This window comes from Camellia sinensis, chromosome 3 (genome assembly GCF_055761805.1).
Source record: "Camellia sinensis isolate YWXY chromosome 3, ASM5576180v1, whole genome shotgun sequence".
In the NCBI taxonomy this organism is placed as follows: Eukaryota; Viridiplantae; Streptophyta; class Magnoliopsida; order Ericales; family Theaceae; genus Camellia; species Camellia sinensis.
The window spans coordinates 140,970,532-140,986,435 of record NC_138963.1 but is presented as its reverse complement, the minus strand read 5'-3'; the positions used below and the strand labels follow the sequence as shown (position 1 = coordinate 140,986,435).

Here is a 15,904-nt window from a genome sequence, read left to right as displayed (position 1 = left end):
CAGCAAGCCTTTTAAGTTTAGTGGAGTTCATTTCAAGAGGTGGAAAGGAAAAGTTATTTTTTTTGCTAAGCCTTATGAAAGTTGTATATGTTCTTATTGAGAAGAAACCAAACAAAATTCCTACCGAAGAGATGAATGATGAAGAATACGAGGCACATTAAGCAAAAGTGGCAACATACAATACAGATTTGTACAAATATTGTTTTTATCTGTTGAAATACCTTGTTGATCAATTTTATAATTACTATGACATCACTTGCATTTCTATAAAGAAAAATTAGAAAGCCTAACAGACTAAGTATGACACTAAAAAGGCAAGAGCGAAGAAGTATGAAGCTAGCCAATTTTTTCACTTCCAAATAGTAGATGGAAAATAAGTTGTAGAACAAGCTCAAGATTTTCAAATGAATGTTGCAGAAGTGAGAATTGAAGGCATCAAGATTTGCAACAACTTGGTAGTTGCAAGACTTGTTGACAAGTTAACGCCATCTTGGAGAGAATTCCAAAAGGCCATGCACCACAAATAAAAGAAGACTTCCTTAAAGGAGCTAATCACTCAAATTTGTGTAGATGAGGAGGCTAGAGGCCAATATCATTGACAACACAAGAGGGTAATGCCAATTCCATCACAAAAGTAAATTTTGTGTCAGCATATAATAACTTACACAAAGGTTAGAATTTCAAGAATGCTTATTTGAAGCCTTATAAAAAGAATATGAAGAAATATGGTAAACCTTACAATAAATGGAATAATTCATATAAGAACTAAGGTCCACCACCTCCACAAAATAAAAAATATACATTGCATGCTTTGTCTGTGACAAAAATTGGCATATTGCTCAAACTTGCAAGAGTTAAGCAAAAAACTAAAAAAATTGCCAACTGGTCCGATCTAGACCAAACCGCTTAGATTGTTTTGGTTTTCTCACTGTACGGTTTGGTCTTGGTTCTTACAATAGGTGAACCACATACTTCATAGTTAGGTCTGTGGTTTATAGTTGCAAAACTGTTTGGAATTGAACCAAATCATTTGGATATATATTTTGTTAACTACCGCAAATTGCAGACACCCCATTTTAACCGGCCCTAAGACTTAGGCGATTTCTTTTGATTACCTGATGATGAAAATAAGAATGTGTTTCTCGCATAATTCTTAGTAAGAAATATGGAATTTGCATTTCATCTCCAACCCTAAGCTTGTTTTGGCCCAAATGTTTAAGTCTCCTTCAAAACTCTCTTCCGAAACCTTCTTTCTGCGCTTTGTTCTGAATATTTTCGTAGTGTTCCAAGTCTCACCTTTAAAATTCAAAATGAAACTTTTTATGAGAAAATCGAGCAAAGAGCAATGTGAAAATAGGAGGAAAGGATGATAATTCTGTCTAAAAATCCTATTTCATGCAATATAGTTAGCTGTGACCAACTTTTTTGGCCGGCCGACTAGCTAATTGGTTGGCCGACTAACCAAGAAATTGGCTAGCTGGCTAAGGTTTTTTAGCCAGCTAATTTGCCCAAGAGTAGAGCAGTTTCGGCAGAATTCTTGTTGAAAGTGTGTGGGTCATGCCATTTCAAATCTTTTGTTGATACATTCATACACGAGGTACATACCCACCCTCTTCATTATCCTCCTTTGGCCTCCATTGTCAAAAAGGTGATTGTGTTCTTCCCAAAACAGAGCATCCAATACAACCACCTTTGTCACCCTATCATCCTTGTCTCATACCTTCTTGACTTTGCCTTCCATCATTGTCTATAATGGAGGATCAGAGGAATGAATTGAATAGAGAGAGGAATGAATTAAGAGAAAGGAGAGAGATAGAGAGAAAAAGAGAAAAGCCTTAAGCTTTGAGCCAAAACAGTTCCATACACTAATATACCAAGTTCTATATATCCAAAACCATCCCAAAAATTCTGATATAGCTATATTCAAGTAACCTTGATCAAGAGAAAGTGAGTGTTGTTGAAAAGAGAGAAAAATAGAGAGTTGTATATCTCTCCCCCCCCCCTCTAGTACTATTGAACAACCCCAAAACACCATTCGAATAAAAATTTTGAATTCAAACTAAGAATTAAGAATGCACTTCCTAAACTTGAGGATGATCAAAAGGAAGTTTAGAAACCAAATCTTTTCTTGAAAGGTAAATTTTGCACACTTTTCATTTTCTTTTACTTTCTTGCATTTTCTTTCTTATATTGTTTTTCTTGCTTCAATTTCAGGTTATAAACCTATTGTAAGCTAACTGGAAGTGGTTAATTGAGCCACTTGTATATTTTCTTTCTGTTTTTCTGGTATTTGAAGCAAAACAGAATTTTTGGCCCAACCATTGGTTGGCCAGCTAATTTTTTGGCCAGCCATCTCATCTTTTGGCCAGCCATCCACTTTATCTTGGATAGAACCCAGCAGTGCCTCGGACGTCGAGGATAACAGTCTCCAATGGTTTCCGAAGCCCCCTAAAGCTTATGTTTTTGTTTATTTATTAATTAGAGTGAGTTTGTGAGGATTTAATTTTGTTGTAATATTTTTATTCCTTTCTTTCCCTTATTCGAATTTGTAATATTCAAAGCGTTGTAATAATTCCCCACTCCCGCTTCTTTCTATCTCATTCTTTTATTTGCTTTCCATATCTATACATATGTAGCATATATGCTTGCCATCATATCCATGCTTCGCATCCATGTTTCGTGCCTTAAGATTCAACTAAATTTGCATCTGTGGGTTTAATCGATTATTATGTGATTTTGTGCACTACCTCATGTCTTGAGATGATTCATGTGTCATATAATAGAAGTCGGATCTTTGGTTGCATTTCATGAGTGAATTGCATTAGAATCTTGTATATAGGATCATGCATATGTTTACTAAGGTCAAGTTTGGGAAAACTAAAAAAGTGTATTTTTTGTCTTTTTGGACTAAAAAATTGAGGTTGAAAATATGGATGTTTGGGTTAACTTTTTGACTTTTTATTAAAAAATGTGTAATAAAAAATTCTAAAAATTGATTTGTAGGGAAAAATTTGAATTGGGAGTTGTGCAGCCGTAATTGTTGACTTTTGGTGAATAGTGTTAACTTTTTAACTTTTTGAGTAACTTTTTGACTTTTTGGCTCTTTTGGAAGTACCCAAACTTGGCCTAAATATATTTTTGTTCCTATTTGTGGGACATCAGTAAGTATGTAAGTTTTTGTGCTTTAGCATTCTGCATATGTGTGATTTTCTTACTATGTTTAGCATCCTACCTTGTGGCTATGTGGTTATTTGATATAACTCTATACATGCCAGTGGGTTAAGGTTTTGTTATTTAATTTGGAATAAAATTGATTTGCATGATTGCACTATTCAATACATTTTTGAAATAATAAAATCAAATTGTTCCAAAATGAATGACACAGTGTATATTTGTTTGCTTCACATAGTAAATTCTAGGATTTTTTAATAACTGGAATACGAACACATAAAGTTAATAAAATTGTATCATGGCTTAGTAGAGGCCAATCGTTTGATCAGGTGAGCGGGGATGCCCAATTAATGACCTTTCCCCTTCATACCTAAGGTTCTGAGCCAAGCATCCTTGGTTACAACGAACAGTGGCCTTGGCACGAGTCACGGGTTTCCTAATTTTTTCAAAATATTAGGTGGCGACTCTAAGATCTGGTGATGTAGTCCATTTCTGGCAAAAAAATTGTAATAAAATGGATTTTCTATAAAATGTGCCAAATCTGGACTATCATTTACGTTTCACATTGCACTTGTGAGACTAGATTGAAGAAATCGAGGGTCCGAACTGTTAACGCGCGCAGGTACCTACTGGGCGATGTTACAGTTTTTGGTGACTCTGTTGGGGATATTAAGAAACCTTGACTCAAACTCTATGACATGACTTTTATTTTCAATTATATGTTCATTGCATTTCATGCATTGGTGCTTCTAAGTCCCGTTTTTGTCACCTATTCTTGAACGGCTATTCAACTTTAGGCGCATAGACGAACATGGGCTCTAACATGGTGGGAGCACAAGCCTTAGAATCAAGATCACTACGTATCGCTTGATCCACTGGATTGGGCAGGTATATCGGTGTCTTGCTGAGGTACCCTTTTTACCAAGACTAACCTAGTGCATATAGTACACTCTAGCAATTTCCAACTTAAAACAGGATGCTACCCTATTCTAGGATGTATGATGCCGTTTGTTTGAATAGTGAAACCCTATATCATTTCAAAGCTAGGACAAGATAACCCTGCCCTCCATAGGGGTGTTTGTTCTCTTTCTTCCTATGTGCAATATATGGGATCTATACAAGGGTTCTTAAATTTAGATGAATGGTTCAAGCATGTCAATTTGTGGGGTTCATTTTTTTCGATGGGGCACAGAATGATCAGTCATGCGAATTGAATCGAAGTGCTGCCAGAATTCTGATTGGAAGTATTGTTTTTGGTTTTCTTTTTGCTAAGTCATTATAGCACCATAGCTTCAGAAAAAGTCTAATATCCCACAAAGTCTACCGATGTAAATAATAGAACTTGTGGGATATCTGACCATTTCTATGATCGGGGAATGACCACATGTTGATTGCACAAGCTTTATTTTGAATATGGCGGATGATCCACACTTTAACTAGCAATTTAAGAATGGTTTTGTAGTAACCCCAACCTGTGATTAGCTTATGATCTTTGATTAAGAAGGCCTAATTAGAAATTAATATGAAAATTGTACCGTAATTGCATGTGTTATATGTTTTTTGCATTTATATTTGTCTGTCGTAGAAAGATCTGTCTGTGTTTTTGTTTCTTTATGCGAATTGAAGGCCTTATCGGCAACTGATCACAAAATTGGCTTGGTATATGTGTTATTTAGAATTTTTAGAAAATTGTGGTAGATTTAATTGAAATTCGATTCGGAACCAAATAATTAAAATAAATAATGTCCATTTGATTAGTGGTAAGCCTAGCTTAATTAAGTCCACTAACCAAGCCTATATAAGGTCAAATTGACTCTAGAATATTGCATACACCTTCATTATCATCATCTTCTTCAACAAAACGTGAGAGAGAGGGAAAATAGGAGACTTGAGTTCAATTAAGGGGAAATTGCTAGAAAAGTGAAGGATTTGAAGAGAACTTGGAAGATTAGGCCTCTACACTTGAGAATTCAAAGCTTGAGGTAGGAATTCACTCATTTAGTTGTGTAGTTGTGGCACTTAATGCATAAAATCAATAGAGTTAGATAATTAATCCGAAGAATTGAGCTAGGGAAGAAGAATTAAGAAGATAACCTGAGACATGCATGCATATATCATATCATTTTGAAGTTGTTTCCAAGGAATTCTTACATCCATGTTCATGTCTTGGTCCTATTTGAAGAATTCAACATATTTTTGTACTAAACATTTCATTTTACCAACATTTGGAAAGTTTGAACTCAAGAAAATACAAGCATGTTATGTTTTCAAAGTTTCAAACTTTAGCTTGTACGATTGGCAAGGTTTTTGGGCTTGATTTTGCGAAATGGTTTGTAATTCATTATGTTCCATGAGTTTCTCCAAGTTTTACTACGTTTTGGCCCAAAATGATGTGTTTTGCTGCTTTGAAAATAGATTTTTAACTTGTTTCAGCAATCTAAAAATTTCAAAATTTGCACCCTCTGCTTGGGCAATGGAGTCTACGTTTGAGCGGAGAATGCGAGCTCCCAGTACTTTTGCAGAGTTTAAGGGTTGGCTCAAGCATCAAGTTCTGCGCTCAAGCAACCACTCTTGTTTTTGACCCTTCGCTCGAGCGACAGAAGTTGTGCTCGAGCATAAAATGAGAGCACGCAGAAGTTTTACAAACTTTTGCAGACTGCTTGAGCGTGGAAAGTTGCGCTCGAGCAAAGACCCTGTTTACCCAGTCTTACACTCGAGCAACCGTCAAGCGTCCGTCGAGTGGAGAAATCATGAAACCAGTACTTTTGCAGACTTTGCAGACCACTCGAGCGACAGAGGTTGCCCTTGAGCGGGCTGTCCTGTTTTTGAAAATTTGACTAACTGTTTCAAGTTACATTTTGGCATCCTAATTGCATCTTAGGCATTCCTAAGCCCTAATTAAGACACAATAACAAAGATTTAGATTAAAAACACACCAAGATAAACAAAGAATGAGTTAAGTGTTTTCCGATCGTGTGTTTCAATGTGTATCCATTATGTGTTTGTGTAGGCCACGTGCCATAGATTGTTGATCCGACTGCTTTGATTCTTCTGCTATTGCAGCTAACTATGAGTGACAACTTTGTAAAAATATGTTGACTATAAGTATTTTCTAACTGAAATGATATGATCTGTTTTCTGAAATACTATGTTATGAATCATGAATGAATGTCCATTTTTATGCAATGTATTTGTGGCATTCTTAGTTCACGTGGTCCTCGCCCTGGGGTAACAATACCGTGGCCAATATACACGTGGCCCTCGCCTAGGGGTAACAATACCGTGTCTTATGTTCATGTGGCCCTTGCCCGGGATTAACAATACCGAGGCCTATGTTCATGTGGCCCTCGCCTAGGGGTAACGATACCACAGCTGCTTGTACACAAGATATTGACCTTTATGGTCGTCGGTACCGACTATGCATGTGAGTCTTATGACCAATTTAATCTAATAGCTAACGGATGTACCACATATAACTGATTATGAAATATGTATAAGTATGTGAATCTGAATCTGTTTCTGATATGAACTCTAATTTCTGAATCTTAATTAGGCATCATTCATAACTCTTTACTTTGTTGTTATTCACTAGGCTCCAGCTCAAATAATGAATGCTTCTCAAATCATTATTATCCCATTCGTGCCCTTCCTTGGGCAAGATTCGCCCTTGGATGGTCTTGGAAAGAATTTTGTGACCATTGACTATAATTCTCCATAGCTCATAGTTTGAAGCTTGAAAGAAAATTTTCATTCTTGCTTTCTTGTGAGTATAATTTGAGCTATCAAACAATTGTGGTCTAAAGGGCAATTGACCTTCAGCAAAATAAACATCAAAATTGGTTGACATGATATATTCTTAGATGGTTAAGTAAAAAAATAAATAAGAGCCCTTACTTTGATACTAATTGTTATCCCAAGTAGGCAACCAAATGTGGGGGTGAATTGGGTTACTAAAAGTAATTTTACAATATTAAAAATAATAATCAAAATATTCAAATTTCAACAAATAAAATAATAGATCAATAATAATTAATATAAAAGTAAAAGAGATAGGGAAAGAAAATCAAACACAGTGATTTATAGTGGTTCGGCACACCAAGCCTACGTCCACTCCCCAAATATCCTCCTCGAAAATTTCTCCACTATTCTTCAAATAGTAATTACACCACCAGTTTCAATGGTGCTAGTGAACCTTTACAACAAGTGACAAATCCCGATCACTCTAACTAGTTTAGAATCTGATGCCTAGTCACACCTCACCAAGTAATTTTACTTCAAAAATCACTCATAGAAATATCTCAACTAGTTTTGAATCCAGTGCCTAGTCAACCCTAACCCAAGTGATTTTATCTCAAAAAATACTCACAAAAACTCTCTTTTTACAAGAATAATATGAATAAGGGATACAAAAAAAAAAAACTTTTTTACAATTTTGCTCAAACTCTCAATAAATCTTCTCAAAGAAAATATAACTCAATGAAGTACAATACAATATTTGAGAATATTTTAATATCACATGTTTTTCTCTTATTCACTTCTTTACTACTTATTTTTCTCCAACCAAAATACTCCTCATATATCATAATCCATTTGGGGTAGAGAACAGACACTCATATCCATTGGAGAAGAGATGCTCCTCATGTTGAATTTGATGCCTCCGACACAGAGCAACGGGCTAATTTTCCATTTCAAATTTTGCAAGCGGAGGGTGAAAAAATATAGCCAAAGGTCACTTTCGATAAATAGTTAAGAGTAAATTTTCAAACTTCTCACAAAAAAATCAAATGGTACACACTAACTGTACAGTAACTTTTCTATTAAAATATTCGACCACACAGTAACTTTTTTGTTAAAATATTTGTATGCATAGTAAAATCTTTTTTAATAATGTTTATATCATATCTGAAAATATATACTCCTTTTAAAATTTTTGTAGAGATTTTAAATATACTTTAGTAAAAAATGATCCACCACCCACGTGGCTATATCAATTTTGTCAAAAGAAGATAACCAATCAATATCAAATTTGTCAAAAAAATGAATAGTGAACAATCGGATTTTTCAACATGTGAATAATAAATTTTTCAAAATATTTTCATAAAATCAGATATAGCACAGTAACTTCTATTTAAAAAATATTGTAGCAAATATATCATACAATATATATTTTAAACAGATAATATTTTGTATCAAACAATATATAAAATATGTATATTTAAAAATCACAAATTATCCCATCATATTTTAGACATTATCAAAATTAAACCACATGATTAACACATTTTTAATTGTAGGATTAAAAAATTTATCAATTCTGTTGAATAGAACGTCTATTGGAATCTGATCCTGATAACAAAAATTGCAATCAAGTAAGGGAATCTGAGTCTCATGGATTAATAATCTCAATCTTATGCTATAATCCGCTCAATCAAACAGGCCCACAAAATATAACCAAAGAGCTTTTAGGGCATAATCAAAATAATATCATAACTAACATCACAATCACTCATAACACAACAATTGCTCATAGCCAAAAATCACAAAGGTCATAACTAATGGTGCATATGGTACAACAACTTTCAAGTCTTTTTTTTTTTTTTTTTTTTTTGGGAAAAATTACAAATCAATACTGGTTTGAGAAAATAATTACTAATTCATGAAAAATTTAAAATTTTAATTATTAATATTTATAAAGTTTACACTATTTTGTGATTTTTTTTTTTTTACAAATCCCAGTGAAATTTTTCCCTTTGCTTTTTGACAAACACATAACATGTGGAGAGATGGCTTCAATTTTGCAAACTTGTTTGCATATATATATATATATATATATATTCCCATTATAATATTGTTGATAAATTATAGATATTAATTAATATTTTTTTAATTTATTTAAATAGCCTATTACTTTTTCATGCATCATCATTCATTTCACTTCTTATAAAAAAAAAAAATTGTCTTCTCTTAGGCCTCATTTAAAATTGTTTTTGTAATAACTTTTTGACTTTTTAAATTGTTAAATCTAATATGTTCGAAATTTTGTGTTGAAGTGATTCTTAAGATTGTATTGGTGTTTGTTGGTTTTGGATTGAGTCAAGAATATATTATAGGGAATAGCTTGTCTCTAGTTAAAATTTTAACTGGATCAAACAATTAAGATCTCTTACTGGTAAGAGTTAATGAATAGAAAGTCTCTTACCGGTTAGAATTAATGAAAAGATTCAACTAGATCAAGCATTTCATAGATTCTGACTGGTTTGAAACCTCCATTCATTAACTTTTACTGATAAAAGACCTCAACTGTCTAATTCAATTGAACTTTCAATGGGAGACAATCCATTTCCTATCCTATATATTGTATTTGTGATTTATTTAGATGTTATAAAGGTTAAAGGCGATCCTAGGAAAAACATATTGTTGCTATGAAGGTTTTGAGGGAACTTAGAGAAAACTCCTTTGATATATAGTGGACAAGTCCTTTGGTATTACATTGCTTGCAATATGTTATATATGTTTTGACGTTATACTATAGACCCAAAAAAGTTTTGACTTTATATAATTGATGAATCGTTCATGTAGTGATCATTTTTTATAATTATTTAATTAGTATATAGTATATGTTTTAATAATTGGTCACATAATTGATTAACATTGAATTAAAGATTGATGAAATCGGTTTTGGTTAAATAGCCTCAAGTACAACAACTTTCTTTGTAAAGAACATTGAAGTTAAATCAACCAACTGTAAAAGGGAACAACATTTCCCTAACCAATACAAATATAAAGAGAATTAGAATTACATAATTGAAAACCAGAAGTAATAGAATTTTCCTATTGACCTCCCCTCTAGAACAATTTCATATATATATATATATATATATCCACACAAGCACCATTTCTTTTATTCAGTTGTTGATATTGTTCTTCATTACTTCTCAATGATACACTTGGTCAACTTCTGCATAATAAGATTCACTCCATGTCCTGGTCGGATAATATTCTCCATCACCGGGGAGTGAATATAATTTGGATCAAGGGAAAAAGAAAATTTAGACAAAATGATAGCCAAGACGACCTTTATCTCCAGCATCGCAAATAATTGTCCAGCACAAATATGGGGACCATTACCAAAAGGAATATATGCTTGAGGAATTTTGCAAGCACTTCCTATCCCATTAGCGAACCTCTCTGGATTAAATTTGCTTGGATCAGGGCCCCAAAGTTTAGGGTCATGGTGAAGTGGCATCACAGCAACCCAAACACCAACACCTTTTGGGATTTCAAGGTCTCCAAACTTCATATCTTCTAAGGTTTCTCTTGCTATAAAGGGTCCTGGAGGGTAGAGTCTTAATGCTTCCTGAATCACTGATGTCAACTGCAATTCAAATTAAAAGAAAATACAATTAGTTTTCACAGACCTTGCTAGTGAAGAGATGGTGCATGGTTAAAAAAGTTATCCACAAATTTCTAATTCAAAAACTTGAATCTGAATAATTTAGTGAGGTAATGAGCTTACTTACCACTTTCATTTTGCTAAGCATTGTGGCATTTGGCAAACTTTCCCCACAAATTTCAGAAACCTCTGCACGGACACGATTTTGCCATTCTGGATGCGTTGCAAGCAACATCAAGGTCCAGGCTGCAGTGTTTGCTGTGCTTTCAAGCCCTGCTAGGTAAACATTCTTACAGTTGTCCACTATGAGTTGTTCTACTGCAGCTGGCCCCGGGGCACTCATCTTAGCTCCATTGACAATCGTTTGTAGCACGTCTACCTTAGATGAATGCTCGCTCACAATACCCATGATCCGTGAATGTATCTCTTTTTTTAATCTCCATTTGTCTATGTTGCTCTTGGTTGGAACGTACCTAAATAACAACCATTTTTCAAAATAATTAAAGGAAATCAAACCCTTAAAAACACCGAAAGAATGCCTAGTAATCATTCAACAAGTTTTTTAGTGCACGCTTGTTTGCTTATGCGAGGCAGGGATGGAAGTTAAGTCATAAACACAAATACTTACCACAAACCAGGAATGCCGCCCACTAAGATTGGAGTTTTCATGGCCCTTTCAAGACGCTTGAACCTTGACTGCAATTCATTAATCACTTTGGAATTGCTATGCCCAAACAAAGTTTCCGAGATGACAATAGAAGCAAAGCTCTGCAAATCCTCATCAATCTTTATATTTGCTGTCCCACTTTGTTTTTCTATTTCAGTCTCCCATGTGTTGATTAGTTTGTTTGCAGAGTCTAACATTATGTGCACCAAATTCTGCACCATATTTTTCCCATTTGATCAATTTTTTTGAAGATTAGTTTCATAGCAATTCAAATTGTAATAGCTATATATGGTGAGTATTGTATTTGTATTTGTACCTTGACTTTATCAGCATAGAACTCAGGAGCAATAGTTTTTCTTTGGTGAGCCCAGAACTCCCCATCCGAGGTAAGTATGCCCTTACCAAGTAAGGTTTCTGAATTCTTTTGTAGGAAAAAAGGCTTTCCCAACTTCAATGATGTGGAGAGGCTTATTTCCTTGGCCAAATGTGGATCAGTAATATACATCACTTGATATGTTCCCAAGGCAAAGTGGTATCTTTGACCTGTCAAAATCCACTCCAAATCAACATTTGTAAATGGAAATTATATGAGCAAGAGGAGCAGTTAATGAGTTTTAGCAATTCATTAATACATACCATACTGTTTACTCCAATGCTCGAATAATGGGAAGGTGAATTTAGCCCAATCATGCACGGCTTCACCATCTTCAGTAAGAGCTTTGATGTCTTTGGGTTGGAATTTGATGAAATCAGGAATGTTGCCAAGAAGGAATGAAGGTGAAGGACCTCTCAGACCTTGGCTACAAAGCTTTGATCGAAGCCTCTGAGGCCTCACCCAGAATCTATTGAAGAGATAGAGGATGAAACTGATAAAGAAGAGCACTGCTACCGAAAAAGCAGACTTGAAGAGCAATTCCATGTCTTCAAACTTAATCTCAGTGTTTGTTTCTCTTTTTCCTATAGACCCTTTTGCTTTTTGCTCTGTGTTTGTTTATTTTTTTACTTCTCTAGTTTCGCATATTTATAGTTTAATGGTTGAGAAATTGTACTAATGTCGTTGAATAAAGAAGTCCACCACACCAGATGCCATTTTTTAACCAAAAGCCGCCATTTTGACTGTTTCAAGATGAACGCCCTGATTTATCATGTACAAAAATTATAGTTTTATGATACCAACATTTTTTTGAAATAAATTAAAAAATATATGTATCAAAAAATATGAAAAAGCGATAAAAAGGAAAAAAAAAAAACAGTCATGCTAGGTATCATGAAAAACCTTTCATGAAAATAATCATGAAAGGTTTGTGACCTTTGGATTACACTTAGAATAAAGCACCACACACTAATCAAGGTAATCCAATGATCATAATTCTTTCATGATCATTTTCATGAAAAAAATTTCATGATCCCTAACTTTTCTCAAAAAAAAAAATGCTTACTTTGTGGGTGAAGACGTCCAATTGAGGAGAACCAAACCTCCATAATTTCACAGAAGTTAATACGTTAATTATGTTCACCGTATTTCATTAATTAACAAAAGTTGTTTATATACAATAAACTTGTAACTGACACAATCTACAACTCTAAAACATAGGAACTCACTCCATCTAGTAATTATCCTGTCATTTAAGAATTTCATACTAATTGTGTGCCTAACCATGAACTTAAAAATAAGAAAATAATAAAGGAATGACAATACACTATTGGATGGGCACACAGTCACGTAAATAATCATATATATATATATATATAAGTAGTGTTTTTCTTTTTTCTTAGGTGGCACATTATAAGAGTTTACTTTTTCTTAAAAAACGACCTCAACATACATTTTCTATTTATATATAGAGTTCTACACAAATCCAAACACAATTTAAGTTATTGTAACTTTGCCCATTTTATATAGACTCTATTTGAAAAATATTCATTTTCCATACAATTCACAAATTCAATACCAATTTTATATGGATTAGATTTGACAAATATTTCTTTCACAAATGGAATTTGAGTTTTATATGAAATCTAATTACAAATTCTATATAGATTATACTTTGATTGTACAAAATCTTTCATACGTTATTTTATATAATCACAACTCACAAAAGAAAAAACATATATAACAATGATACTCTCGAAGAACCTCTGAAGTTTAGATTCACTACTTGAGTTACTTTTTCAATTGCTAAACAGTAAGTTCTTCTATATTTTCACATCATATTACAATTGATTAATCACTTCATACACTGAGATATATCTATCGTTTGAATGTTTTCATTTATTTTTTCTCTTTGCGTTTAAATGTTGCTATGAGATTCTTTCTTAGTTAGTTGTTTAATTTATTTTATATAGTTGATATTTTAATTTAATTAAGAGTGTTTATTTTACAATCTTACAAAATCATTATATGATAATCTAACTATAACATATTTATATTTAATTTTTTCAATAAATTTTATATAGTTTATATTTCTACATATTTTTATTTTCCAAATGAATATAAAGAAAAATTAAATAGTTAGTAGAATTACTTTTAATTTTATATTACTAATTCTTCTTATAATTTAACCATTATTTTTAATATTAAAATAAGTATTTATTAAATATATTCGACTAACATTTGTATAAAACGATAGTGTCAATATTATCCAAACAAATAATTAAAATGATACTTTAATTTCAATTTTAAATTAAAATTAAAATTAAAATTGTTTTTTTATAATACACATATTGTACTATCAAATATTTTTTGAAAAAAAATAATATGTGCATTGTACAAGTCAACTGCTAGTTACAATTTACAGAGTCTTCCTGGTTCGTATAATAATTTCTGTTTTCATGACTAACACTAAGTAATTACAATTTACAAATATTAAATAAATAAATAAATATTACATATTTATTTATAAAGTTCCGTACGTAACATTTTACCCCATTCAATTATCCATATTTGTAGTTTTAGCCCCTATTAAATTATGCATGACAATAGCCGGCCAAGCAGACCGATATAATATTGCCCATACCTTTTGACTAAGCTGGATCCATTCGACCTCAACCAGCACAAACTTTCAACGTATTTTAGTTTGAAAGCTATAATGAATTTTAATCATATTCTAATAGAGTTTTATTCATTAAAAAGAAAGGGGTTAATTATTGTTATAGCTATTTTAGTTTAACCAAAATAATTCCTTTGGTATTCATTTTCAATAGTCACAATCAATTTTTTAAGCTTTTAAGTTTCAGTGCCATCCTTCTATCCATGGTTTTGAAAATCGGATCAGACTGGCCGATTCGACCGGTTGAACCGTCGACCGGTCGGGATTTCAATCCGAATTTACCCTCTAAACCGTTCGAAACTAAAAACCGACATATCTAGAGAGAACCGGGAAAACTGACGGTTGAACCGGAGCTGGTTCGTTGAGCCGATAAAATTGAAATTTTTTTTTGTTTTTTGATTTCTTCAAACTTTTTTTTTATTCTTTCTTTCTTATTATATAATATATATATATATATATATATATAAGAATATAAGAAAATTTTAATTGGAAACTCTCTTTCAAGGGTCTCCTCTTTTGAGGAATCCCATTAAGAATTTAAAATTATTATGAAAGTCTCTACCTATTTATAAGAAAAAAGTTCTTCCAAAAAAACTCAAGAAATCTATGTGGGATTCAATCAAATGTATTGGAGGGAATATTGAAATTTTGATATCCCTCCAAAATTTTTGCTCTTCTTTCAATCAAATTATTTGAATTAAAATCATATAGAAGGAATATTGAATATTTGATTTCCTCTTCCAAAATTAAAATTAATAATATTTTAAAATATATAATTATATTTTTCAATAAAAAAAAATATTATGAGAAATATTTAAGATAATTTAATATTTTTTAATTTATAATTTTATTACTTATATTTTTATTTAAATATAATTTTAATATATTTATTAAGTCACGGTTCGGTTCTAATGCAACCCAACGATTGAACCGATGACTTATTCACCCGATCCTTTTTCCAATTCGCTCACGAATCTAATTTTTAAAATATTGGTTCTGTCTATATAAATTAACTAACATAAATGGACAATGCTATGCACTTAACATTTTCTTAGGATGGACATCTTTCCGTCTTATTAAATTCCGTCTTATTAAAGTCATCTTTAAAATAATAAAAAAATTTATTTATACACCATCAATCCTCTCAACAGAGTCCAGCTTGTCTCATGTTTAAGATCAAGATTGGAACGTTCAATCTGGCCCATAAGCCCATTTTTGGGCCCCGTTTTTGATAATCCGAACTGTTCAATGTGTAGAGCTCGTCAAGTACTATATCTCTATAAAACATCTCATTGATCGGATATCGATAGTTATTTGATCGAATCATATTTGTATAAAAAAAAAATGGATGGTGCAAAAATAGACAATTGACAAAAATTTTATCCGATCAAATAGTTATAGATATCCGATTAACGTAATTTTTTACAGAGATATAGTACTCGACGAGTTCTACATATTAAACGGTTCAGATTATCGAAAAGAGACCCAAAAATGAGTCCATGGACCAGACTAGACGGTCTAGTCTTGATCTCAACATGAGACAAGCTGGACCTCTCTCAATACATACCATCTCCTTAAATTTTTTCATTACATCTTTATCATTCTAGTCAATTACATTTTTAA

The 15,904-nt window shown here is 32.5% G+C and overlaps 1 protein-coding gene across 1 annotated transcript; it reads right to left on the bottom strand.

The window, feature by feature from the left end:
- Positions 1-9,834: 9,834 nt before the first annotated feature.
- LOC114260649 (cytochrome P450 714C2) lies at positions 9,835-12,294 on the bottom strand. Its single transcript, XM_082921052.1, has 5 exons — positions 11,868-12,294; positions 11,548-11,774; positions 11,193-11,443; positions 10,692-11,037; positions 9,835-10,546 (listed from the first exon to the last, which is right to left on the bottom strand). The coding sequence occupies exons 1-5, from the start codon at positions 12,148-12,150 to the stop codon at positions 10,100-10,102; spliced, it is 1,554 nt and encodes a 517-aa protein (XP_082777178.1). The 5' UTR covers positions 12,151-12,294; the 3' UTR covers positions 9,835-10,099.
- Positions 12,295-15,904: the final 3,610 nt, after the last annotated feature.